The sequence below is a fragment of the Toxorhynchites rutilus genome, chromosome 2 (genome assembly GCF_029784135.1).
Source record: "Toxorhynchites rutilus septentrionalis strain SRP chromosome 2, ASM2978413v1, whole genome shotgun sequence".
Classification (NCBI taxonomy): Eukaryota; Metazoa; Arthropoda; class Insecta; order Diptera; family Culicidae; genus Toxorhynchites; species Toxorhynchites rutilus.
Window position 1 is genome coordinate 193,114,695 of NC_073745.1, and position 27,791 is coordinate 193,142,485.

The 27,791-nt window shown below is 40.5% G+C and overlaps 2 protein-coding genes across 2 annotated transcripts; one reads left to right on the forward strand and one right to left on the reverse strand.

Annotated features, from left to right (window-relative positions):
• Positions 1–206: 206 nt before the first annotated feature.
• LOC129764682 (neurotrypsin-like) lies at positions 207–26,096 on the forward strand. Its single transcript, XM_055764030.1, has 5 exons — positions 207–522; positions 16,743–18,917; positions 18,985–19,876; positions 19,937–20,113; positions 25,839–26,096. Exons 1-5 carry the CDS (start codon positions 451–453, stop codon positions 25,979–25,981), a joined length of 3,459 nt encoding a protein of 1,152 aa, XP_055620005.1. The 5' UTR covers positions 207–450; the 3' UTR covers positions 25,982–26,096.
• Positions 26,035–27,791, reverse strand: LOC129764684 (cytochrome c oxidase assembly protein COX18, mitochondrial). The gene is made up of 5 exons (XM_055764031.1): positions 27,637–27,791; positions 26,856–27,566; positions 26,518–26,793; positions 26,348–26,458; positions 26,035–26,285 (listed from the first exon to the last, which is right to left on the reverse strand). Exons 2-5 carry the CDS (start codon positions 27,291–27,293, stop codon positions 26,094–26,096), a joined length of 1,017 nt encoding a protein of 338 aa, XP_055620006.1. The 5' UTR covers positions 27,294–27,566; positions 27,637–27,791; the 3' UTR covers positions 26,035–26,093.

The following is a 27,791-nucleotide window of genomic DNA, read 5'->3' on the forward strand; positions in this document are numbered from 1 at the left end:
TAATCAATTAAACTCAATTTTCCATGCCTATGCGCACCATCGGGAACTGGTACACTTCTGACGTCACTTTGGGTCATCCCCAAGAGCATCCCGAAATGCAGCGAGAGGCAGAATGTATTCTTAACGCCGAGTCGCCGATGATGAGTAGAGGAGTAATTGTAGAATTCCCCCTTTTGGCTGTCGACGTTAATTGATAAGCGGATGATGGTCGGAAGAAGTTGATAACGTTAGCATGAAAGATGATCGGACTGCTCCAGTAACTGGGTGTTCCGTGGATGATGGGTACTCACGATCACGACTTCCTGAGTGTAGCAGACGTTATCACTAGGTTTTGCGAAATTGACCCGAGCGGACGTATTTTCGGAGCGTTAGCCACGTGTTCGGCTGAACAAGTTTTTCCGTACCATTGTATACCAAGTGCACACAAAACAAACGTGGAATAATAGGAAGATGGGATGCCAGGATCAATGGATAATCTGGACGGCATCGGTGATATTGCTGCTCGTAAATGATGCATACGGTGTAAGTTGAACATGCGTAGATGTGCGAAGCTGTGCAGAAAATCTAGTGCTATCAACGAAATGTGTAGTGCAAAACGTTATCAGTTTGAGATTCAGTTGGAAAAACAAAGGACGAGATCAAACGTGTAGAGGCAGAGACGAAACAAATGAAGCTTATTTGCATTAAAAGTGATTCACACAGCCGTTCTGTGGGAATACGATCATCACATTGGAAAGGAAACTGCGTAAAAAATAAGATGATCATCTTTTGAAATCAGTTAAAAGAGGACGATCGAGATGCCTGTTCATTGGAATGTGTGATCTAAGATCACTCATGCTGATACGTGATACGTTCTATTGCTAACATCAAAAACATACTCAAAATTATTTAAAAAGTCTGTTCAACAGGAGGTGTGAAACAGGCAATATATCTGCTCGTGCAATATAGTGTGAAACAGGAAATATTATCAAGCTAAAGTAGGACTCTTGAAGATGGGCAAGAAGAATGTTTAATAGAGTTTAACCAATTATGTAAAGATTGTGCACTGTACCTGGTGTTAATATCAGTTAACAATTCTTCCATATTCTACTGACATATAATTAGTTTTATCTTTCCAAATGAGTTTTAAGAAAAACACAATACATTTTGGAATAGCAAGAACTTTTTAATAAGTAAAACAGTTGATCAGAAAAATGGAAAAACACATTTTCGTGTAACATTTCCAAACTTTTGATTGGGAATGGTCTGTATGAAAGAGTATGACAGAGTGTCACGCTCAATAGCCAAAAACAACCATCGAAAAATATCGCAAATCAACAATCAATTATTTGACCCCTGATTGATCACTATTATAGTTCTCTCTTGTGTGCGTAGATCTTAAACATCTACGGAATACAATCTATTTTAACTTGTACAAGTGAAAATTCGTAAAATGCACCATTATCATGGAGACAAATATGATTGTTCTTGCTGCTTACCGGATTATAGCCAGTGTAAGTTATAACATGAAACTGTTCTCAAGAAAGAGCACTAGATCTAAGTGAGATAATCCTTGGATCCTTGAATTCTTGTGGATTAATCCATGAAATAATCCACATTGGAATTCTCAATCTTGAAGCGTAGTGACGGTTCTCCGAAAAAAAATGTTCTACTAATGAAAATCAATTATTTTGGCAACTAAAGTGGCTTGTTGAATACGCCTACGCGCTCAAGCGTATCCAGATTCAGTAATAGACATCTAGTTGTATATGGCGGCAGGTTCCGTGGATCACACCACGGTAGATGCCTGACTGCTCTGCTCTGAATTTTCCCTGATCCTGATCCTGAATCAAACCCTGATGCTCCACATGCGCCGGTAAGGGTTCCATACTACCGATGCGGTTTCAAGAATTGGCCGAACAAGAGAACAATAGAATGACTTCAGGCAGTAAAGATCAGTGAAGTCCCTAGATATTCAGGATACATTTGGGCTACTATGACGACTATTGCAACATTACCATCAAACGACGTGCAACAAAACATAAACCGACAAAATAAATTATTCACTCTTTGATGATAAATAGTTTGCCAGAGTGTTATGACGATCGAAGCATGTTGCAAGTCAGCGCACTATGATTGTCAAAACGAGAAATACCATGTCACTTGATGTAATGGAAGTTTACATGTTGACCAGGATGCATTTGTTTACGTTGCGCAACGTGAATACCATTATTTTATAAAATGCTAAAACTTCGATGGGGACATATGATTTACATGAGTTTAAACGGACGTTCAAATACGTAAATTTTCGTGCAAGAAATTTCTTCATCATTTCAGCATGTAAAGATTGTTCAAGTTTTGGTATATTATATTTCATATTGCCTAAATGATGTGCTCGAAATCGAAGCTTTGCTCGATGAAGTAAAACGCAATCTGCGACAATCAACAATTCGTTACCGACAATTTTAACGCAAACTTAATCGGTCAATGCGTATTGTCGAAGCTCAGAAACAGGCATTGGGCCCTATTATGTAAATCGAATTGAGAAGTCGATACAATCACTGTCACTATCTCACCGAGCAAAATTCAATATTTTGTAAATAGAGATAATCTCTTACCGAACTCGAATTCATGTGTTGCAATTGCATATATTTAAGGTGAAAGTGGAAGGAAGCCACAAATGGCTGCCACTATGGAGCTCATTCCTTTCATCTCTCTCCCTCGCCCGAAAATCAATAATTTTGCGAAACAGTGTGAAGAAAATGATCGTTTTCGCACACTCCCCATCAAGTAATATCAACCAAACTCTAATATAGTGAAAACGTCGGAAAACTGGAACATGTGCTCTGAAAGTTAAATTTTCATTTTTCGATTTTCCGCAATGGTTTTGTTTATTTTGATGAAAGCATCGTTATTTTTTCGACACTGATGCCAGACCACACAATCGAAACAACTATAAAAACCACTCAATAAAATGTTATTCCTGAGTCATACCGTTTGTCATGAAAATCAATCAAATAAAATTGTGGTGATATCAATACAATTATTATTTTTACGTTTAATGGGTATATAATGTAAGTTTTAGCAACTTTAACATTGGTTAAGAAAATTGTATTGCAGAGCTCGAAACACTGCCACGGCTGTCTATGCTTTTAAAAATAGTAAACGGAAAAATATTACATTCAATCAAAATGCCTCGGCCAACGAAAAGAAGAGTTAAGGCTCTACAACGTGAATATGTGAAAACAATACGATCAACGAAGGAGACTATTAAGGAATTATCAACATCGAGTTACTGTACGGAAGAAATTGTTAATACCAAAAGAGCCCCAATTCGCATGTGTTATAAATTTGCTCATGTAACGCTCGCGTATAATCAGAATTATACTTCATATGCAAATACACCTTTTATATATACTTATATTTGCAATTGTTCATCGGAACATATCGTTCATACATTTTACTTTAGTATTGAATTGGTCGACTTGCTCGGTATCTATAATAGTAAAATAGAGCTAACGAGGAAAATTTTTATCGACTCGATTTCTTAAATAGGGCCCATTGTGTTGTATCATACTTCGTCAGTCACAATTTGATCCAGCGAAGCTGTGTATAGGAGAAGTGGGTAATACGCACCCCCTAAGCGAGAATGGATTTATCTTGACCGTGCTCTTAAAATTTAAGGTAACAACTACGTCAGTACGTACCCAGCAAACATTAAGTCGTATGAATAGCTATAATTGGAGGCGATATACATACAACCAAGACACATTTGTATGATATATGATGCAGATAACTAGCATATACACACAAAAGTGGAGGCGATATACGTATATGCCATATTTTGTACGCATATAAAGCCGTATATAACGATATGCGATGCTTTTTGGACTGATATGCGATTTGATACGACAACGTTACCACTCAATCCATCGATGACATGGAAAATCGTGTTTTTGCATTTTATGCGATTTTAGATATATATGATCGATATTTTGATTGATATTTTATGCGATTGTGATTTGATACGAAATTATATGTGACTTATCATGTGCAAAGTTATACGATTTAATGTTTGCTGGGTAGATTAGTTAACCCTCAGTTATCTGCAATCGCTCTGTATTTTAGATACTGAATAACAAAAGTGCTACGAATCTTATTTTGTAAGGCGCCCAAATTCTAAATTTCCAATCATACGGTGCTAAATGGCCCAGCAGAAGTATAATATGACCATGAGTTGTTTCTCTCAGAGACTATAAAGCTCAAAGAAACAGCTTATATGAATGAGAGATTCCATCAATCTATTCACTTCATGCCCACCAGCGAAGAGAAGAAACCGTTCCTCCGGTGAGCGTGTTCTCCCAGTATTCGTGCGTTAATTCTCCAGTCCGCGCTCTTATTTTGCTGCATTCTCTGAGCACATAATATAGTTGCCAGATGTGAAGACATGTTTTCGTTTTGAAGACATTTAATTTTGTGAAGACAATTAATGTTTGTGAAAACGGTGACCGGAATAAATCGCCACAGTAAACAACTGCAACAGAAACAACCGCTTAGAAAAAGTGTAGTAGGCTAGAAATATTTGGCGCGGGAAAAACATCATGTGCCTCACATTTCTATTATAAATTTATTCTCTTGTTCTCGTTTTTCGAAATTTATTCTGAGGACAATGTAATGGGGACGAAGTCCCCATTTGGCGAGGATAAGGAATCGAGGCGGCCCATGCCGCCAAGATGACGCAATCCGAGTCCACCGCCGACCCGCCGTCGGAAGCGGCGGTGTCTCGCACGCAAACCTGGGATCCACTGATTGCCCGGTTAGTTTGAAACATAGGATACGATCCTTTAGCAATGTCCGACCGAGCTCTAGCGAGCGTCGGACGGTATACGTCTGCCCGGGGCGTTACGTTTGCCTGGGGCGATACGTTTGCCCGGTTAATTCTTGTTTTGAAATACAATACCGCGCCACAATATTTATAGCCTACTACACATTTTATAAGCGGTGGTTTCTGTTGCAGTCGTTTTCTGTGGCGATTTATTCCGGGAACCTGTGAAAACATACTGGGGTCATTTCCAAGTATGGAAAAACAATTGTTTGTGTGATTTATCGAACATCATGTTCGAAATATCGTGATGGTTTGCTCATTTTTGTTCATTATGATTACATTTGAAGACATTTATTCGTGCCATGCAGAGATATTTGTAAAAATCATCTGGCATCCCTCACATACAAGCTATTTGTCTCGTGAGAATGTTTAAGGCCGAAAGCGAGCAAATTGCCCCGATCAAGGGTATGCCATTCTGCCCGATGGTAAGCTGATGCGTAAAATGTCAAATTGAGAAGGAAATGAATCGTTTCTTACCACTTTCTTCATCTGAGATATTCACTGGGAACTCGACTCAATAAATATGTCCCACAGTTATCGCCTCTGAATCGGTTTCAAGCAACATTATTATTATTATTATTTTTCTTATTTTTTTAAAGCATGTTACGAATGTAAAACTTAAATGGTAGGATTCTATCATTGACTAGCACAATTGCCTATATCCATTGCATTTATATTCTTGCTGGTTTACGAAAAAATCAGGCGGCTCAAATTGCCCGACCGGCGCGTTTTAGACACATCTCCTCTAGATACGGGAGAGTTGTAAAGCCAAAGCTTAAGCACAAGGACAGAAAACTATTGCTGAAATGCCATCTGGTCCAGGAACTGTTGACCCCTTCAACTTTTTTACGCCTTTCTCAACCATTTGTGGAGTAACAGCGAGAGAAAGAAAGTCGAACCAAAACAAAACGAGGTAAATTCGCCTTGACGGCATTGTGCTTTGTTTGTTCGCGACGACTTCGTGCACACGATGGAGCTTCGGCTTCGTGCACCCGATGTGACGTCCACATTACATAACGAATCGAATATGCCGTCTGGTACAGGCCGATCGGCAGTATTCGGCATAATGTGGACGCGCCTTTGGTTGCAGCAGATCCGGCTTCGGACGGGGTAGTTGCATCAGCTACAAACACTGAAGCAAAGTATTTTGAAAATAAAATACACGTTCCCGGAACAGAGGACGCCGATCTCTCAAGAGCACCTCAGACGGGATATCTGCAGTTTTCCGCTTTAAGTTTACAAAATTCCAGAAACTTCTTGGATTCCTACGCAAGTTTGTCTGGACACGAAGCACGTACGATTTGTAGAGAACCTCGTTAAGGTTGCGGTATGCATTGCTAGCGAGTTGAAAATTGTGTTTTGTTCCAAGAAGTCGTCATCGACGCAATTTGAGTTGGTAGGAATTTTTGTCGCGCTTTAGGACGCGTAGGAGTGGAGTACTCCATGCTGGAGACATCGGAGGTTTTCTTCGTGGAGTATTTGTTACGAGCCAGCTGATAACAATTTTGCAGAAATGCGTCACCATGTTACTAACTTATTGATCAAGAACACTCCAATCGTGGATACACAGAAACTCATTGAATGCAGCGAATTCAATTTTAGAGTAATTTAACAGTTTTCAAGCTTCGTCATGATCCTCAGCAGCCGACACTGCTTCACCTGTAGCTAATAAAAACAGTACTAATGGAGGATGGTGTAGATCCACCAGCAACAGTTGCGATATGGATTCACTGAAAGCTATGTTAATGTCGGGAGCGCAGTAAACCAGATCCAATGTGCTGCCACGACCGGAATGACTTGAACGGCAGGAGTCTACTCGAGGGTGATGGAGTCCAGCGTGTGGCTCGACTGGGTCGGAGTAGTAGCTCTCATGGTGCTTTGTGCATTGTATCACAGTTGTACAAACATTGTGGATTGTTACTGATATGACTCGCTGGCTGTATTTTCTCCTCGTTTTGAAGCGTTCTGAAGAACCTCAATTGAGCTTTCCGATCTTGATGGTCGCTAAATTCGCGAAAGTACAATACATCAGGCCACGTTTCAGCGCATAGAGCCACTTCCTGTTATTTTTCATCGATTTCAATTTTAAACGAGACGAAACGCGTCGAATTCAGGTCAGTGTCTTTTTTCACCAGCTAACAATGATGGGCTCGTCACATGGAATACACTCGGTGACTAGCGAAATGCGTCTTCAATGATTTTGGATCAATTCGGGACATGGAAACATAGCAGTTTCCAGGCTATGGATGAACAACAGGGATTGTGGTTGTTATTTTTCTCCTACCGCACGACATCTTAGGCAGCTTTGAAGATTCAAGCTCCGCAGCACCAACGGATCTTTTTATAGCTGGGTTTTTAGGCTCGGCCACGGCTTGGGAGTTGCAGGAGCAGTGAAGACTTTTTTTTAACAGTTCTACTTGCTCTCGGTTCTTCACCAACCATCATTGGATTCCTTCTAGTGCGATGTGTTTCGCTCAGTTTAAGAAATGCATAATTCAAAGTGGCGAACGCATCACGAACATGCTTTGAGTTCATGATTGCGGTGCAATTGTTACAAAACTTCAACAAATTGGATTGATCGTTAATGGAGTCCATGTTCGTTCGAGAAAATTAAACGCAATCCAAATTAGCAACTTTTTCGAAAAAAAACCTTGACATTCCATGAATTTCAATGTTTTCACCGTCTCAGAGCACTAGACACAACTGGATTCCATCATGAATCTTAATGCGGGAACAACAATGCCAACAGATATGCAACCAGTAAAGTTGATAATGTTGTGAGGTGAAAGTTGTATTTTACACAATTCTCAGTACCGCTGCTCCCTTCGGGAGAAAAGTTTTGGTAGGTGTGATTGGCGATCTAACGCAAAACGTAAACGATCGGTGAGACTCCTGGATTTTGTTTTTGAACTAAGAAAATGATGATAATGTAACCTAAAACTCAAAAACAAATCACGGATATTTTACTTCCGGGCTTTCCAAGGTAGTTCTCACATGCAGGAACCATGCATTGTCTACTTGTTTTTGATTGTGCTCTCGTACTCCCTTCTTTGATTCAACCGTTGTCAATATTTGTACAGTTTTCACTACTGATTGAGGTAAGAAAATAACATGTTATAGATAAAATTGCGCAGGATTAAATTTCTTCCAAACTCATCGCAGTCAATTAATCTTTTATGATTATAACATTGTAATTTATGGAAAGAACTACAATCCTCCCATAAACTCACACGGCAAAATTTAAAACCATCATCACTTTCACCGCAGCGCCGCCTAGGTGTAGATTTGTACGTTAGATCGCCAATAGAGTAAAGCTCTTATCAAACCCAAGACGGGTCTATGGTACTAGGTGAGGCCGTTTCGTCACTAAGTTGGTTAGGGGAGCGGTATATGAAAACAGCACGGAAGAAAATAGAAGGGGAATTATTTCCTTGTAGCGTGAAAGAGACAGACTGATCACCAGCGAGCTTCGGCAATAGCGTATTGTGTTTTGTTTACAAACAAAACACAGTAGACTTCCAAGATGGCTGAAGAGTGGTTTTAGCAAGTTGGCCCACCTTAGTATATACTTCTAGGCGCCTTGATCAAACCATCAAACACAATAACTTCACTTCACACTACCTCATATCAACGAATTCGATCCAAAATTAAACAAAATTGATGGGCACCAACGGATAAATACTGTTAACACAACGAATAACGCGACAATAGCAATTTAAAATAACAAAGGTATTGAAATAACCGTACGCAGAAATCATAACAATAAAACGAGAACACAACCAACAAGTGTTGCCAGTAATACGTCTTCCACACTATGTTCCCGAGGACGGTAGTTCTGTGGCTGATGATCAGCGAGAAGGGAATGTTAAAGCCGCAGTACGAAGTGCCTGCCGGAAGTTGCCGACTTCATAAAGAAGTACCATGCGAAAGAGGAAGTAGTCTTTTGGCCCGACCTGGACTCAGCCCATTATGCCAATAGATTACCGGAAGAGATAGACTGGCTGAGGATAAATGTTGAACATAATAATAAAAGGGTGGAATTGAAACCCATTATCTCAAGTAGACGTTCCCTTCCGTTTTCATTCGCACAAAAAAAATATTTCGGGAGAAGGTTCGTGTAGTATTATACCGCTTTGTCGTGGATAACCCTTGATATAGCAACGAATAATAAGGCAGACTTGTGTGTTGCACGTGTTCTATCATAACTTCTTGTCTCCTGTGCACTTAGCAAGAAACAGAAATCTAACGAACTGGCACGCTAGCGGACAGAATTCATCCATCCGAAAGAATAGAGATTATATACCGGTGGAGCAGCAGATCGTTATCGAAGTAACGTTCAGGATCAAAACCGTACGACGGCAGCAGGCCCAAACACTGTACCACACAAACACCGTGATTAATTTGTAATCGAAGTTAGAGAATTATTGAATACAGGATTAGTGAAACAAATTGCCATCGTAAAGGAGTATTAGGAATTTTAATTTTCTCGTAGAACGAAAACCCGGTACGTTGCTTGACTCGCTACACTGTTGTGTGCGAAACTTGTACCCGAATCTGGTTTAAGGTGAAGGTGGAAGCTAGCCACAAATGGCTGCCACAATGGCGCTCATTTCTTTCATCTCCCTCCCTCACCCCTCGCCCGAAAATCAATAATTTTGCGAAACAGTGTGAAGAAAATGATCGTTCTCGCACACTTCCCATCAAGTAATATCAACCAAACTCTAATCGATTACTCACAAGATATTAAATTTTCATCTGCTGTCGCACCGTATAGTGAAGAACGTCGGAAAACTCGAGCAAGTGCTCTGAAAGTTAAATTTTCGTTTTTCAATCTTCTGCAATGGTTTTGTTTGTATTGGTGGAAGCATCGTTATTTTTTCGACACTGATGCCAAACAACATCATCGAAACAGCTATAAAAACCACTCAATAAAATGTTATTCCGGAGTCATAGCGTTCCATGTCATGAAAATCAATAGAATAAAATTGTGTTGATATCAATACAATTATTATTTTTACGTTTAATGGGTCTATAATGTAAGTTTTAGCAACTTTAACATTGGGTAAGAAAAATGTATTGCAGAGCTCGGAACACTGCCACGGCTGCCTATGCTTTCAAAAACAGTAAACGGAAAAGTATGATATTCAATCTAAATGCCTCGGCCAACGAAGAGAAGGGTTAAGGCTCTCCAACGTGAATATGTGAAAACAATACGATCAACGAAGGAAATATATTAAGGAATTATCAGGAAAATATTAAGGAATTATCAACATCGAGTTTGATGGGGTTGAACAATAATGGGGCGGGATTTCTACAACGGGTTAATCACTGGGATTTCTTCGTGCAAATGGGGGACTCCAATCTCGATCGCTAGATGGACCGCAGATGGTTTCGACGGGGAACACTCGGGGAACACTCGGGGAACACTCGGGGGACACTCGGGGGACACTCGGGGAACACCTCTATTACAGCAGTAGCGTTGAACAACGAACGATTCGTTGAACTATTTCGGGATATTCATAAAAAAACTCACGGAGTTTTTAACAAAACTTCAGTCCCTTTAATACGTCTTCCATTCTTGAAGGTTCGATACAAAAGCAACAAACTTGGTGAAAAAACGTTGCTATAGGAGCGAAAAACATTGGGTTGCTAGGGTGCACAAATCGCAAGATTACTAGATGGCTAGATTTCTACAATATTCCATTTCAGATCTAACATTAACCGGCCACCTTGAAAATACAATTTTCAATAACAACTTAAATCTATGTTATAATTAATAATTCTTCTTCTTTGCGTAAGGGTACCTTCAATATTGATGGCTTCAGTATACCTCCTAAAGATTGTGGAACCGCCACGTCTCTGAAGATGTTGTTGCAGTATTTCTGTTGATCGTATTTTGCATCTGGAACTATTTCGGGTACTTCGATTTTGACCGGTGACAACATTGATGGCTGTGGGCTTGAAATCGCCAATAGAAGTTCAGCCGATAGAGGTCTGATTTGGGTACCGGTGGTGACATTACCACCTTGGATCAGCTTCAATTGGTGCAGTACAATGAACAATTTAAACAATGCGCGGAAGCCAGCGATGACAAGTTTGTGCCGAATGTTGTGGGATTAGCAGTTTTTTGCGTACATCCTTCAGCTCGTCGTGGAATGCCTCTGGTTGCACTACTTTCATCAGATATAATTGAGTTGCGTTCGTGTTTTGGACGAGAAGCACTCGGACATGGATCCGGTCATATTTTGAGCGTATATTACAGATGAAGCGGATTACAAAATCCACTATATTCAGCATCATTTGATATGACGAGGATTGCAGGAACAGCTTGTGGGAGAGAGAAGCTTGATGAATGAGTACTTGACGTTGTTCGAGTTCTTCCGTTGGGAACTCGGAGCGAGGGAGATTTTGAATTGGCCATACTTTCTTGGGGTCAAGAGATGCTACGAGAGTGGCACTCAGCTCGAATCTTGGAAAGCTGATTGACTCCAACGGGGCTATCTCCGACTTGGATACTTTGACGTTGCTATTATCACCTTCCAAACTTATATAAATGCATGCTTCATATGATTTTTTTAATGTGTTACGGTAATACGAGATGAAAGTATTTTGATTATTCCATAATTTTGGAAGAGATGTGGGTTTTTGGCAAAATGGTTTCCACTTACGATGAAGATTTGGAGTGGTTTCATCACCCCAACCTAAGCACAGGAGGATGGCTTTGGCACAGTGCATGTCTTCATCTAGTAGTACTTTGTGCATAATTTGTAAGGACGAGATAAAATCGTGCGTGCTTCTGTATTTCCAGAATTTTCTTTGGGGCAGGTGATCGTCGGGGCTAAACAAAACAAAGCGGGATATTTTTCTAATATTACCCATAAGCACAATTGAGATGTGTCGGAAACGCAGAACAATGGTGAGCAATTCGTCATGAGCAATCTTCAGTGAGCCTTCAAATATGATTCGATCTTTAGTCGATGAACTGTCCTTCTTCGCGACGGTCTATTCTTCGACAATATTAGGGTACTGCAATTTGAGATCTGCGGTCACCTCCTCAAGTTTCCACAAACGTTGTAGTTGATCTTCGATCGACGGAGCTAAAGCTACATGACAAGTTACTGCTTCTCTTGATTCATCGTGCTTCATTTGACCAGTGACGATCCAGCCAAAGACCGTTTCGACCAGCATGGGAAGATTCTGGGCCAAGCGGATTCGTCCATCTAGCAAAAGAGTGTAGAAATGACCTGCGCCAATTATGAGGTCGATTCTTCGAGAAATGTTAAACTCAGGATCGGCTAACAAAACTGATTCCGGAATTTTCCAATGGGTAATAGAATATGAAACTGCTGGGGTATCGCTGGTAACTTTTCGCAGGACGAGAAAATTCATTCGTTGCTTGAAATCATTCACTCTGGATCGGAGCTCAGTTGTCACCTGATATTTAGCGTTGGTGAGGGTGCCGTCTACACCCGTTATGGGGACGTTGACTGTTGTGCGGGTAAGATGCAATTGATGACACAACCGTTCACTGATTGCGTTCGGCTGCGACCCTGTGTCCAACAGGGCTCGAGCCAAGTGCTCTTGTCCATATGCATCTACGATTATTAGAACCACGGTAGAAAGAAGTACACTCATTTTGTTTCCTTCAACAGCTGCGCTGGATGCTGCTACGTGAGCATTATTGTCAGCAGCCAGAGTCTCGGTGGTGGCAATAGCAGATACCACGCGGGAGGGACCAGGTAGGAGCTCGTTCTCTGTTTTCGGGGTTGTCTCTGATTTAGGTTCCGGATGCAATTGAACTTCGATGTAACCGGGGTGTATTATCGTGTGGTGTCGCTTGGTGCATTGCTTGCACACAAACTTTGAGCGACAAGTACGAGCAAAATGGTCGCTACAGAAGCAATTGCTACATAGCTTTTTGTCGTTTACGACCCTCATACGATCTTGAATATTCATTTCGTTGAATAAGAGACAGTCCATCAGCGAATGCCTCTGTTTTTCACAGGCGGGACATAATGGATATTCCTTGTTAACACTTTCAGGCATAGCGTTGGAGCTGACACGAGAGGCATTCTGCTTTTGGATTCCAGAATTGTGGTTTCCGGTTTTGGATTGGGATGGGCTTGGGCGGTTGACCATAATCGTCTCAAGTACTCGAGTCCTTTTCAGCAGGAACTCAACCATTTTTTCGTAGGTCGGATTTTCATCTGATGCGATTGATTCCTCCCATGCGCTGTGGGAGGCGTCATCTAATTTGTCTACCAGCAGCTCTATCAGAATGGAACTAAATTGTTCGACAGGTTCTCCTAACTGCTGCAGTACCTTGGTGTGCCGTTGAAAATCATCAAGAATGCGGTGGAGCGCCTCCACAGAATCATTTGGGATCTTTGGGTACTTCAGGAGCGCTAGTATGTGCTTTTTTCGTAGTAGACTCTTATTGGAATAACGCTTGATAAGCGTGTCCCAAGCAACAGAGTAGCTCGCAGCCGTGATGGTGATTGATTGAATGAGATTCGCTGCTTCTCCCTTTAGAGCAGCGCGGAGATAGTGAAACTTCTGCACACTTGATATCTCCGTGGACGAGTGTATCATGGAAAGGAAAGTGTCATGGAAGGTGAGCCAACCATTAAAATCACCATCGAACTCAGGCAGCGTGATCGTCGGCAGTTTAACGTTCGACAGCGGGGTGGGAAATGGTAATCGAGGGGGCATAGCTTGAGTAGAGGTTGATGCCACAGGCGATTCATGAGTGGGGCGCTTCGCCAACAAACCAGCTTTCACTTGAAAATATTTTTCCTCGATATTGGCTCGCATTTCGACATTTTCTAGTGCAAAGTTTTCATCATCGTCCAGCTCTTCGTACTGTGATTGTACTGTTTCGAAAGACTCCATCAACTTATCGATACGCTCCAAACGTAGTGGAACTTCGTGGCCATGTTCATCAGGATCAAAATTCCGTAAAAATGTCTCCAAACGGGTAATCGAGTCAATAATGTTCTTCCGCTTCAGCTCCTTAGCTTTCATCCTTTTCTCGTTCTGGTTCGACATCTTGACGGTAGCTCCGAATACAAATGGACAGCTAAAACGGTCGAAAAAGACCCAGCAGTACCGAAAAATTGAGTAAATCTTATTGGAACGGTACTCACCTTGTACCTCTTCCAAAGAGGCCTTGTATGATTAATTCTATCAGTAACTAACGGGAACTAACAGGTTGAGATAACTGGACAATGGGCAGTTATACACGGGTAATGTGGGTGGCAGCATTAACGAATTTTTCCAATTTCGTTAGAAGTTCGGGCAACGGGGTTTATCTCTGTTAATCTTCTTGATATCGTGCGGATACCGGGGTTTATCTCTGTACGTCTTCTTGTTTGCGGGGCGAATTGTGTGACCTGTATTCTGGTCACGGCACCAAAATGATGGGGTTGAACACTAATGGGGCGGGATTTCTACAACGGGTTAATCACTGGGATTTCTTCGTGCAAATGGGGGACTCCAATCTCGATCGCTAGATGGACCGCAGATGGTTTCGACGGGGAACACTCGGGGAACACTCGGGGAACACTCGGGGGACACTCGGGGGACACTCGGGGAACACCTCTATTACAGCAGTAGCGTTGAACAACGAACGATTCGTTGAACTATTTCGGGATATTCATAAAAAAACTCACGGAGTTTTTAACAAAACTTCAGTCCCTTTAATACGTCTTCCATTTTTGAAGGTTCGATACAAAAGCAACAAACTTGGTGAAAAAACGTTGCTATAGGAGCGAAAAACATTGGGTTGCTAGGGTGCACAAATCGCAAGATTACTAGATGGCTAGATTTCTACAATATTCCATTTCAGATCTAACAGAGTTACTATGCGGAAGAACTTGTTAATACCAAAAGAGCCCAATTCGCCTGTGTTATAAATTTGCTCATGTTACGCTCGCGTATAATCAGAATCATATGCAAATGCACCTTCTATATATATTTATATTTGCAATTGTTCATCGGAACATATCGTTCATACATTTTACTTTAGTATTGAATTGTTATTTGTTTTTTTTTTCAAATATATTCAAAGTCAATGAAGCGCCACACAGTCTGATAAGTGAATTGATCTATTTTTGTGTGCTTTGCTCTTCTCTCACAAACTCTATTACTCCATTTTTACACGAGAGTTTACCTAAACTACTACAATGGCTAGCTTCCACCTTCACCTTAAGAGGTTGGGATTCCGCACTTTAATCACGTGCGTTACCGTTAATTTGGTCACATTGTACAATTTTGAAAATTTTGCATGCGAGAAGCCTGTATTTTTCGTAGATCGTGTAAAATTTTCATTTTTTTTATTCTTCCTGCTTGGATGTCATCTTGAGAATTGAAAAACAAGCGTCAAAATCTAAATAGAGTAATCATTCCACAAGTACACACCTACAGAATGCGAGTTGTTCTGGTACACTATACGTCACCGTTATACGCTGTTTTTTAGGTCAGTTCCCATGGAATGGTTCAGTCATTCTTCTTAGCTTTCCTGATCGCTGCAAATTATCGAATCTCGCTGATCTTTAGCCACATAACTACCTTCGTCGGGAACATAGTGTGGAAGACGTATTTGACGTCAACGCTTACCTTCTTGGTGGGAGACGAAATGTATCCGGTCTCCAGCCAGTCGTTGCCGTATAGCCGGCTCGTTTCAATGAACCAGTCCAGGCCAGTCCAAAAAATTAAGTTTTTGATTCTTCATCCATTGCTTAGTTTACTTTCTGGTATGTATAGTAGCATTGTTTTGCTGGAATGTGAATATTTTTTGTGACGATATCCACGCAAAAACGGTAGGAGAGAGGATTGCAGAACATATGTGTAATCCTTAAATGATGTGAAAGCTATCTGAGCTTTCCGGTTGCACAGAATCCCGCCCAAACCAAGCACGAGGCTCCACCAAAATTCCTGATTGAAAAATACTGTTCCTTTTTCCGTGAAACACGCCAGTGCCCGTAGAAACCATGAGGACAATCCAAATTGAGCTTTTTTTCGCCAGCGAAGATAACCTATACATTGAAGAACTTTTGGTTATGGTATATAGCAAAATGTATTCTTTTGAAAACATATTTTGGCACAACTTACCATATCCCACTGTCGGTTCATGTGAGCTTTGGCAATACTCAGACGTCTTCCGATGTGAGATGGTATAAGATGAAGAGTTTTAACCTCTTAAGCCCTCTTTATGTGAGGATTTTTTACCAAAATTTGACGAATTGTCACCCGAGCAGTTGAGTAGTTGAAATATTGCTTTATTTGCGCATGCGATTTTTAAGGGATTCGAACCTGTTCTAGCTATTTTCCGCTTATCCTGGTCAGAGAGCATCGATTTACGTGGAGCTCTCTCCTTCTTACCGTATCCTTGAGGATTCGCCAAACAAATGAGCACTACTTGATGGGATCGTCCAATCCGATGAGAAATTTCTCTGATATCAACATTTTCTTGATGAAATGCATCGATTTGTCTTTCTTCTCTCTCCGTGAGGTCTTTTACCTTCGGCATTTGCCAGATTTAATTGATCAAAACAACTAGAACAACGGAAAATGTAACTGGTCTTATAGAATCTTGACAGTTGAAAATACGAAAACATTCGTTTACGCTCAGCGCTTACACACACACATATGAAATTCATGCAGTGTATGGTAGTCCCCAATACCTACACACTAGAATATAAATTGAAGCACTGTTTGCTTACAATGACACAAAGCAGCAAGATCATCACCTGGTCTTATAGAAGTTGGACAGAGTGTATACATTTAGTATTGAGTTTTGTCATTGAACGGCTACGGCTTCATAAAATACTTTTCTTGAAGACAATATGTTAATTTTCAATTTGAATTTCTTCTGTAGATCTTTGATCCACGAACCAACTCTGGCCCCAATGTAAATATGATGCCCCAGGTCCACAGCGACTACAGCAAAGTGCACACTCACAAGGCACGTGCATATGAACCAAACTACGCTCGAAGTGATTTCAATTTACATTATCATGCACCTCCATATCGAACTTCTGACATTTCATCTACCACACCTCGTCCAGTGGCTACGGAATTCATGCCACAAAAGAGCCTGCCGAGGCTTCAAACCAGTCCTAGCAACAGACTTGGCAAAGAAAATGCCATATCGGACGCTAATAATTCTAAATTGAAGGAAAACAAATCACCTACCGATGGGAACTTTAACGGCCTTCAGTGTCCACCATTGGAATCGGGGCACTTTGTTTACATTATGGACTGTAGACAATTTTTGAACTGCTGGAAAGGTCGCGGCTACATTCAGAGTTGTGCACCTGGCACGCTTTTCAACTCGGAAACACGACAATGCGACCATCCTTCAAAAGTACATTGCACTACTTCAAGCACAATGGATGACTATAAGAAATTAACTAAACTTAAGAAACCCCGTGACTTGAAATCTGCTGCATATACCCAGGACTACGATTACGAATCCCTTCAACCAACCAACGCAGTCCAGATTAAATGCCCGCCTGATGCGGTTGGACTTCGGGAGCATCCAACAGATTGCAGGAAATTTTTAAACTGTAACAATGGAGTCATGTTTATTCAAGACTGTGGACCCGGCACAGCGTTCAATCCAGCGATATCCACCTGTGATCATATCTACAATGTGGATTGTAACCGTTATCAAAATATTAAAGAACAGGAAACAGTTCGCCAGCCTAATCCAGATGCAGAGGAAATCGATGTTGAAAATGTGACATATGACATAGATGTCCGATTCGACCTTGATGTGGAACAAGAATTAACAAAAACTACGCCAATTCCGAATATTCAGCAGCAGATTCCGAAGCCAATTTACCAAAGACCGTCAGCTAGTGAGATACGCCCTGTGTATTTACCGCCACTAAGTACAACTCCAAAAATGAATCAGGCAAATAATAGATATAATCCAGATTTCTATCGTCCTAATGTGACACCTGGATCACCCACTTTGAACGACAGTCAATCGTCTCTTCCAATCAGTGAGGCTCTCAAAGTACTCCTGCGACCGTACCTATCCGATCAGAACGTAGAACTCGATATGGACAAAGTCAATACGATGATGAATAAATCGACAACTCCAAAAAATGAGTTGGAGGTTTTAGGATTAAACAAAAATCAAAATCCAAACACCCAATCATCCCCTTATATTGCTTCTCCGTTGGAACTCAACTCTCAGCATGGAGGACATCAAACACTGCTTGATCCCACTCCAACTAATCGGCCGCCAACACCTTACGGATCAAGAGCCTATCACAATCCGGATTTCAATCGTCAACATGCCTCACCCCCTTCTGCACCGCAGCAGGAGCTCCAAAGATGGTACCCCCTTCATCGTATCAGGAATACCACCACAGCTCCGGCGGTGAAAAGTCGCTTCGGCGAAGATTCACCACAATGGCGCCCAATCGCAACAACATCAACAACGAAACGTCCAACATCGACTGCGAATCCGTGTAAAGATAAATTCATCTGTGGCAACAGAAAATGCATCGATCAATCGAAAGTTTGCGACGGTAAAGTCGACTGTGACAATCGTGCAGACGAACGCAACTGCAGCCATATTGGTTACGAAGTACGATTGTCTAACAAACATCAGGGACGTATTGAGGTTAAAGTGTTTGACAAATGGGGATATGTTTGCGATGATAACTTCAGTATAGAAGCAGCCCATGTAGTCTGTCGAGAGTTAGGCTTTGAAGCTGGGGCTCTCGAGCTGAAGCCTAATTCGTTCTATCCACCCAATGCGGCGATGGCAAACAATGGTCGTACGGTGTATATCATGGATGAAGTAAGATGCACCGGGAACGAGAGTTCACTGAAAGATTGTGCCTTCTCGGGATGGGGAGTTCATGATTGTAATGCTGAGGAAGTGGTGGGAGTGGTATGCAAGACACCTAAAATGACTTGTCCGAGCGATTATTGGTTGTGTAATACATCGTCAGAGTGTGTCCCAGTTGGTTTCCTCTGCGATAATGTAATGGATTGCGCTGATGGATCAGATGAGAATGTTCAACACTGCAATGTAGGTTTCGAATATCAATATCTAATTATGTTCTTCATTATTCATTAATAACACGCGTCATTTGTAGGCCCCACTAGAGATGCGCTTGGTTGATGGACCAAGCAACACAGAAGGGCGAGTCGAAGTGAAGTACCGTGGAATCTGGGGTACAATTTGTGATGACGACTTCGGAATTCGGGAAGCTCGAGTAGTATGTAGACAACTTGGGTTGAACGGGACGGCGGAAGTGAGAAAGAACAGATATAAACAAGGTACTGGTCAAATTTGGCTAGATCAGGTCGTTTGTAATGGTGATGAGAAGTCTCTTGATGATTGTACGCATTGGCACTGGGGAGAGCATAACTGTGGACATACGGAAGATGTAGAAGTAAGGTGTGGGTCATCCCAAACAGGTAGACCAACGCCAGCGCAACTTCGAGCATCAGGAAAATCCATGAAATTCGACTTTGTCGAGAAATCAAGTAAGATTTACCCAGACAGCTGCGGTCAATTACAAATCGATCCACAACTAGTTAAACCAACTTACGGATCGCGAGTAGTTCATGGAGGGGAAACAGTATATGGACATCACCCGTGGCAAGCAGCGTTGAGGGCCAAAAAACAAGGCAAATCGGTCCACTGGTGTGGTGCCGTTTTAATTTCCAAGTATCATATCCTGACAGCAGCTCATTGTCTGGTTGGATACCCCAAGGGTGCCTACATGATTCGCATTGGTGACTATAATACAGAAGCTTTGGAGGCGGCAGAGATCGATATCTTCATTGAAGATTACTACATCCACGAAAACTTCCGAGTTGGCCATCATATGAATAATGATATCGCCGTCGTTCTGTTGAAAACCCCGATAAGATTCAGCGAATACGTTCAGCCAGTTTGCCTTCCTTCTAAAAGTCAAATCTACCAGGAGGGAATGAATTGTACAATTTCTGGATGGGGCTCAACTGAGTCTGGTTCTTCAGGTATTTCTGTTTGTATTTATTTCTATTATAAATATAACCATGGTTTTGTTTTGAATTTAGTCCATTCATTGGAATTAAGAACAGCCAAAGTTCCACTGTTATCGGATGCCGTTTGTAATCAACCCGAAGTGTACGGTAACAATATCACCGATGGGATGTTCTGTGCAGGCACATTGGATGGGGGTGTTGACGCGTGTGAAGGTGATTCAGGTGGACCATTAGTGTGCATGAACGATCGTGAGTATATTGCTGTACGACTTGACTTAAATCGAGTAATTTCTTAGTTGTATTTGGAGTTTTGAACACACAACTCGGTTCATAGATGCCATTTCTCCAAACACAAAATTCTATACACATACATTTTGCAAAACGTACTGTGCATACTTTTTGGAACAGTTTTGGATTGGATTAACCTATTATCTCCCAGCGTATTAAATTTCATACGCAAAATTCATACCCCCATTTAAGAATCTGTTAACTCCTGAACCTCAACATTGATATATCACTACAATGTAAAGTAGGTGTAAGATCATCTGTAAGTTTCTGTCATATTATCTGTATTTTGAATGGTGCAAAGTTGTGGCAAATGAAGACGAGAAAGTAAGCATATAAATGCCGTAAATTTCATCTTTAAAATTCGTGTATATTGTGACGAGACGCTACGGGACAAGTGTAAAACAGTAATATATTTCACAAAATTTGACAAAAGTATGTAAACAACATGAAATATGCTTGTGTGAATATGCGCGTATAAAATTTCAAACATTAGCTATGTTGACCACCATTCCGAGCCATACAATAATGAATTACAAAGTTTGAATGGTTCTGACGTGGGACTACGTCTAACCGGAATATATGGGGGTGAAATGAAAACCTAAACACAGAACATGCAGGAAAAAAAGAAAGATTTCGAATGCTAATAACTCGAACATTTCTTAATAGATCGGAATGATGTTTGCATCAATTAATAGGAAATATTTCTACGCATCTATCACACTGAATAAAATGTTATCCTTCATGAAATAAACAATTGAATAACAGTGAAATGTAATACGTTATCTACGCCCCCTAACTGCCACGGTCCGATTGGCCCGATTTACGGATTCCCCAACACAGACTTCAAAATCAATGTACCTGGGAGAAGCCGCTTTGCAAACACGTGAAATACGGGGTTATTTTTCTTAGAGGCAAATTTTCTTAGAGATGAACTGCAAAGTTTAAAGCCCCTTAAAAACAAAGAATGGAATGGAATGTTATTTTTGTTCCCACCGAAATGTGTTTCCCTAACACGGACTTCTAAACCAAGGTGCCTGGGGGAAACCGCTTTACATATATATGCAAGCTGCCAGTACTTTTGAGTTCGCTTGTCTTTGTGCAGGGTGGAATATGTTTCCCTAATACTGGGAAAATTCTCATTTCAGATACTAGAGGCGAATGAACATTCAAATTTAAAGCCTCTATAGTATAAAAAGTAGTAATTGAAGTTGTTGATTCACGCAAGCCTAAACTTCTGTACCCGCATGTTCTATTACAATGCATGAATTGATCTTTCTCATTACTTTCTCACAATTGTTCAAACTCATTACTAACAAAGCAAAAATATTGAATTCAATTGAATTCGGAAATTGTTTCATTCGATCAAGAATTTATTCAATACAAAAAAATTATGTTCCACGTCAACCTTGCAGTTATATCATAGATATAACCAGTCTTCAGAAAACAAACGCAGCGCCGCGCTTAAGTTGAATTTTCAACAGCGCACGCTCAAAGTAAACTCGTATTCTCTCTTGGTGCGAAGCGCGCAAAATTCATAAGGGGCTGTCCACATACCACGTGAACAACTTTAGGGGGGGTAGGGGTTACGAAAATGTCCACGCTTGTTCACGGTGAGGGGGGAGGGGGTTTTGATACTGTCCACGTGGACACGTTAAGTATTTTTTAAAGTAAAACATTCAAGTTAGTAGTCAAAATTGAATGAGATATGTTTTGTATTTACACGATTTTTTGAACTTCACGCCCGCCCTGAGTACTCAGTATTCATCAATAAAAATACTGAACTGCCTGAGAGTGCTGCTCGGTCGAACATCCATATTTTTTCATCTGACTGAACCTCTTTCCTGAAATGTATATTCTGAAGGTAACGCACATGAACTAGGATCCAATTTATTCCAATCGGTGATAGAGGGCCATTCAATCCGCCAGACACCCAATAACAAAAAGAATGTTTGATTTTTGTAGTACAGTGGAACCTCGATTATCCACGAGCGGATTATCCGCGGAAGTGAGTTCCATAGTAATTCTATGGACTTTCCCGGAATTGATCATTGAGTGATAGGCTTTTGCTATTTTGTTTTGGTTATGGCTTTTACATTAATTGACCCCTGGTGTGTACGACTTTACAGATGCATAGTTTAATGATGCCTGTATTCATAAAACTTAGTTATCATGCCGAAATATTTTTTTTTGTGTTCGAATCTCATTTTTAGTTATTGATTACGTTATCCGCGATTTTCGTAATCCGCGGAGGCCTTGCCGCACTATTCCGCGGATAATCGGGGTTCTACTGTATTAAAAATCACGACTTAAGTGCGGGTTGAATTCAGCTTTTGCTCTTGATGACAAAACTGTTTGGTTTTTTTTCGAGAACTCCCAAGGATTTCTGAATATTGAAACGAACAACAATTTCTTCCATGAGTGTACGGGCCGTATCTCTGGAGATCTATTTCTTGCAATGATGTTGTTCTTCATTGATGTCTGGTAATTTTTGTAATGCGCTTCTTTTGAGTTGTCTGGAAAGTTCATACTGCTACTGTTGATTAATTAAAAGACATGATTAATCTTTCATGCACATGAATTAGTAGATTCGCTACAGATATCGAAAATCACAGAAACGAAACATCACGAAAAACATTCATGCAACATGCAAACATGCAACACTGCGTGGACTACATATTAACCCATATTATGGAACCTGATCGGATTTGACAAATCGCAATCCGAACGAAATAAACTTTTGCATTCCGCGTTTCAAGGTTGCAACATTTGTACAATCCGATAGGATCTGACTCGATCAGATTAAGGGGGATAGAGACCGAATTTCGGACGTTTCTTCGAGCTCCGAAAAAGTAAAACAAAGAATATTTTTACCATCCATTATATCACTACTTGTTTATCTATCCTTCAACAATAAAACGAAAATTGAACGAAAAAAAATATATCCATAATTAGAAGCCGATCAAGTGAGGGGGGTAAAAAAAAGTTGTGCCATGGCGGACAAGATTCCAGCACTTCTGGTTCTCTGAAACAAACAAATCGAACAGATTCTGAATCAGTAAAGATGCCACTATCGCATGAACCTCGGACAAGTCTAAACCGTGTTTTTTTTTTGATAAAATGGCGGAAATTTGAAGAAAAAAAATGCTGTTTAAAACATTTTTTTTAAGTTTCTTGATTTTTTTGAAATAGTAAAGTTACAAAATTATAATATTTTATAGGTTCATGCGATAGAAAGATACATACAGATTGTATTCATATAAATATAGATCGGATAAGTAGAACTTGGGATATCGTGTAAGCCAGTTTGAAAAAAAAATGTTTCGAGAAAAACGCGTTTGAAGTTAATTGTTATGGCCGTACTAGATAAGATATCGCATCACTAAAATGGCTATAACTTGGTAAATAATGAGATTTTCGAAAAGTCTCTCCTATGGTTTATTCTTAAATGTCTGAATTAGAGAAATATGAAGAAAAGAATTTTTTCAAATTTCTAGACTAGAATACCCTCTTAAAGAACGCAACATTGTGCTAAATTCAAATCCGACCGGATTCCGGAATAAGGGTTTATTTTACCGAAAAACACTTGAAAGGACTTATCTCAATCTGCGATTCGTTTCATAAACGCGACAAAAATACATATTTGTAACGAATTGGAAAGGGCAAATCATTTACAAGAATGTTGAGTTAAAAAAATCCTAGCAAGTGAATGGAACCCCGAAGCAGGTTTTCGCTTGAAGAAAGTTATGGCTGGGTCTGGTAGGACTGGAAGAAAATGTGTATCATGAGCATCTACCAAGCAACTAGTTTCGATCAATTCCAACAAGTACTGCTAGCAGCTGAACGTTTGAAAATCAACGATCCAGAACGCTTCTAGGGCACTTCTAAAACTCCACCCGCCTTACACACCAGATATTGCATCTTCAGATTATTAACTGTTAAGATTCTTGTAAGAACTTCAACTTACTGCATAGCATAAGTTCTGAGAGGATGGAATTCTCAAGTTGCATGAAGGATGCTAAAATACTCAGGGAAAAACGATGCATCTAAGATCGAAAAGATGTATGTTTACAAAAATATGCTTTTGGTTTTTTCCTTAGAATCGGCACGAATTTTTCAGGACAATATTTAGCATGATTTAACATTTAAGGGTTGTAGGTCAACGGAATCATCGATCACGATGATATTGCAGATGTTTTGTTTTTACTAGGTTCATTATAGCCATCAGGCACTACCGAACCTGTAAAAGCGAAAGTCATTGTTGTTTAGACGAGAAAAATCTGTTTTCAAACAAAGTGCTTGATTTCATTGCCTTTTTTTTTGGAAACTCAAACAGCCAGCCAGCTTCCATAAAAATCCTCGAGAATAAGCTCACAATCGATATTTTAAAATGGATATGAAGATAACGTAAATGGAATTCGGAAAAAAATAATGAGCTCCAGGACAATGTTAAATAAAATCGAAGATTTGAAGACAAATCGTTACCATTGGTAAGGCTATAATTTTTATCAATAAACATATGGAATAGAAAATAGAAACAAACCTGAAATGAAATTTAAGCGAAAAAAATAGAATTTCTTGATTTTTTCCTTAAAACCGGAGGAATGTCCACGTGGACAACAGGGGTAGGGGTATAAGAAATGTCCACGCTTGTCCACGGAGGGGGAGGGGGGTGTCTAAAATCATGCTTTTTCTGTCCACGTGGTATGTGGACAGCCCCTAAGCACGACAGCGCAAAATGTACCCGGCGCAGGACTCAGATACTAAACATTTATTCTCACTTGTGTGATGCGTGTCTCATTCTATACACACACACATACACATCATATTCTAGCGCCCGCTTTGTCTTCGTTCGTTCTAAGCAAAGCATAAAAACAACAGCGCGCCCCCATTTGAACCGTATACGCTTGTGTGAAGAAAAATATCTCAACCATCTCAATAGAGAGATTCAAGCGGATTCAAGCGCGCAGTATAGAAACACGGCGCGAATTTCAGCGTAAAACTCAGTTTAAAACTGGGCTTGCGCCCACGGCGCTGACAACCAAACATTTCATCGGAGCGTGCTCATTCGCCAGAGCGCATGTGTGCGCAAGGAGTGGAAGCTCAACTGGGTACAAAAATCTTGTTGCGCATCAGCACCGAGTTGCATTCTGAAGATTGGATATAACTCATCCATTTTTCTTAGTAGTACTTAGTTGAGATGTCGGATAACACGCCTTAAATGTATTCTGAAATGACAAGCTCTAGAATATACGTGGCCACAGTGCAAGTCGGAAGAACTTTTTGTTTCTTCGACGAAAAATCCCCAAGCCAGAACGGGAATCGAACCCGAACCCCGGAATGATAATGTGGGACGCTAACCACTCGGCCACGGGAGCAAATTTTTATCGATTCGATTTCTATAATAGAGCTCATTATCTCGATTTACAAAATACAATATTTTGCTGAGTGTCATAATGATTGTATCGACTTTTCGATTCGATTCATTTTATGCAAAAAAAATCACCTAATAGTTCCTTTGTAAATCTTTCGGGTATTTTCTAGAGGAAATTGTAAACCACTGTAAACCAAGAATGTTGAACCGAAAAAATACTTCTTTTATTATTTTCATAACCCAGCAACTCTCAGTAATGTAATCATCTTTCACCAATCATATTTATCAATGTAACGAATTTACCGATTATTCCAGGTGGCCATACGCTTTATGGGATAATTTCATGGGGATTCCACTGCGGTTACGTCAATAAACCAGGAGTCTATGTCAAAGTGTCGCACTATCTGGACTGGATAGAACAGAAACTCAAACAATCGCTGCACATGTACGGCGTTTGAAGAACGTACCTTAATTTTGTATATTACCTCTAGGAAATAGTAAAACAACAATGAACAATGAATATTTTTATGGACCAAAACTTTTTTTACAATAAACTTTACAATCGTTTTTCTAGTGTAGTCTTATTTTTCTCAATAAAGAATTATATTTCGCTGCGAATGATGTTTTTATATGCTCATATGGTCGGGCAATCTCCGAAGGAACTTTGGGAATTCCAACCAATCGTTTAAACCGTGGCGACATCAGCAGTAGATTTTGACTGAACCCACAAGCACTGGACGTTACCCAGTAGAGACAAAGGCACTGCAAATTGGCAAATACATTATATTCTCGATTAATTTATGTAGTGCCACAAGCTTTCTTACCGAAGGAACTGTAGCTGCAACAGGAACCATTAAAACGCTTAGACCTCGGAACATATTAGTTAATATCTTTTGCAATTTTGTGGGTGGCTTTGTTCTTGCCACGTTTTGTATCTGAAATCAGTCCTCCATTTAAAGTATATCTTCACAAGCATTAGTTTAGAGCAACCCACCTCAATGATCACTATATTGATGAGTCCCATAGCCAGAGGCAATATAAGTGAATGATCTACATCTGTTAGATTCGGTATCCACGCCATTCCACCCAATGTTAGCTCGGCGAAAGTTATTTGTGCCTCAATCGAATTGGGATCCGGCAACATTAGAGCCATATTGCGTATTGCTACAGACATAACGATCCACAGCGGTATTTGACCCCAAAGAAGAATCATTGTTTTTGCCGGATGGCAGTTCTCTCGGATTACCAAATTGTTCCATTGTTTTTTCAACTGTACGAAAGAATGAAAGACATTAAAACTACGGTTCCTCAAATTATATTGCATCTGCTCACCGAGTGATTGTACATCATTCTGGCTTGTTGCTCGGTCCAATTGAACTTCTTCATCGCATATGCAGTCTCTTTCTTAAGCTCTTTCACCAAATCCGGCATCTCAAGAGTTATTTTTTCTAACCGGGCAATGATTTTGTTCTGGTATATCGCCAGAGGTAATGTCACCGCGGATCTCAGAACAACTGTCGAAAGTATGATAGAGGCCCACCAAGGCAGGCCGGAAATGTCATGTATATTGATCAATCCTTGTTGTACATATGCCACGGGTGTACTTTGTGATATAGTTGTCCAAACGCCGGAAGCAAACGTGTCCGAAGAAAGGCATCTCGACTCATTTCGAATGATTAATTTTGCTCTAATGTTCAAAACGGGCTGCATTCTGCTAAAGGCTCCTGCAGCGTTAACAGCCGGTCTTTTGATCAAACGCAGGAAACTCATTTGGTACTTGATTTTGAAATATGCTTACAAACTATACTTATTTTAAGTGTTATGGTCTTTACTGCCACTCAACAATAAGCCGTCTCAAAGTTGCTCAGCCCGCAGACGACGGGAATAACGTCCCAAGCAGGCGAGTATGCCGATGGTACCTATGACAAGGCCAAGAATTAGTGCGACAGTATCAGTGAAATCCATGCCGGACGCGTCCGCCCGATCCACACTCAGCACCAAAAGGCACAGCGATATCAAAATCACAAATTGTATCATTGTATGCTGGAATGTTACGATCAACAGAAGCTGCAATTTTTGTTAAACATAATGTTGTATGAAGATGAAAACTTACTTTCAAGAACAGTCGAAAACGAAAACAGTAGAATTCTTTGACGACTTCAGCTACGGTGTTTAGGGATGTCCGGTGTGTTTTGATCAGCCATATGGCACCCGCCATGTTTTTGATGCCAACATCTCACACGTCAGAAGTATTTGTTTTCTTCAAAA

Excerpts from the sequence above, each read along its gene's own strand:
- LOC129764682 (XM_055764030.1), top strand. The coding sequence starts at position 451 with ATGGGATGCCAGGATCAATGGATAATCTGGACGGCATCGGTGATATTG. Across the intron at positions 19,877-19,936 it reads AACTGAGTCTGGTTCTTCAG|TCCATTCATTGGAATTAAGA; the intron begins GTATTTCTGTTT and ends TTTTGAATTTAG. Across the intron at positions 20,114-25,838 it reads ATTAGTGTGCATGAACGATC|GTGGCCATACGCTTTATGGG; the intron begins GTGAGTATATTG and ends CGATTATTCCAG.
- LOC129764684 (XM_055764031.1), bottom strand. The coding sequence starts at position 27,293 with ATGAGTTTCCTGCGTTTGATCAAAAGACCGGCTGTTAACGCTGCAGGA. Across the intron at positions 26,794-26,855 it reads GAATGATGTACAATCACTCG|TTGAAAAAACAATGGAACAA; the intron begins GTGAGCAGATGC and ends TCTTTCGTACAG. Across the intron at positions 26,286-26,347 it reads TTGCAGCTACAGTTCCTTCG|TGCCTTTGTCTCTACTGGGT; the intron begins GTAAGAAAGCTT and ends GCCAATTTGCAG.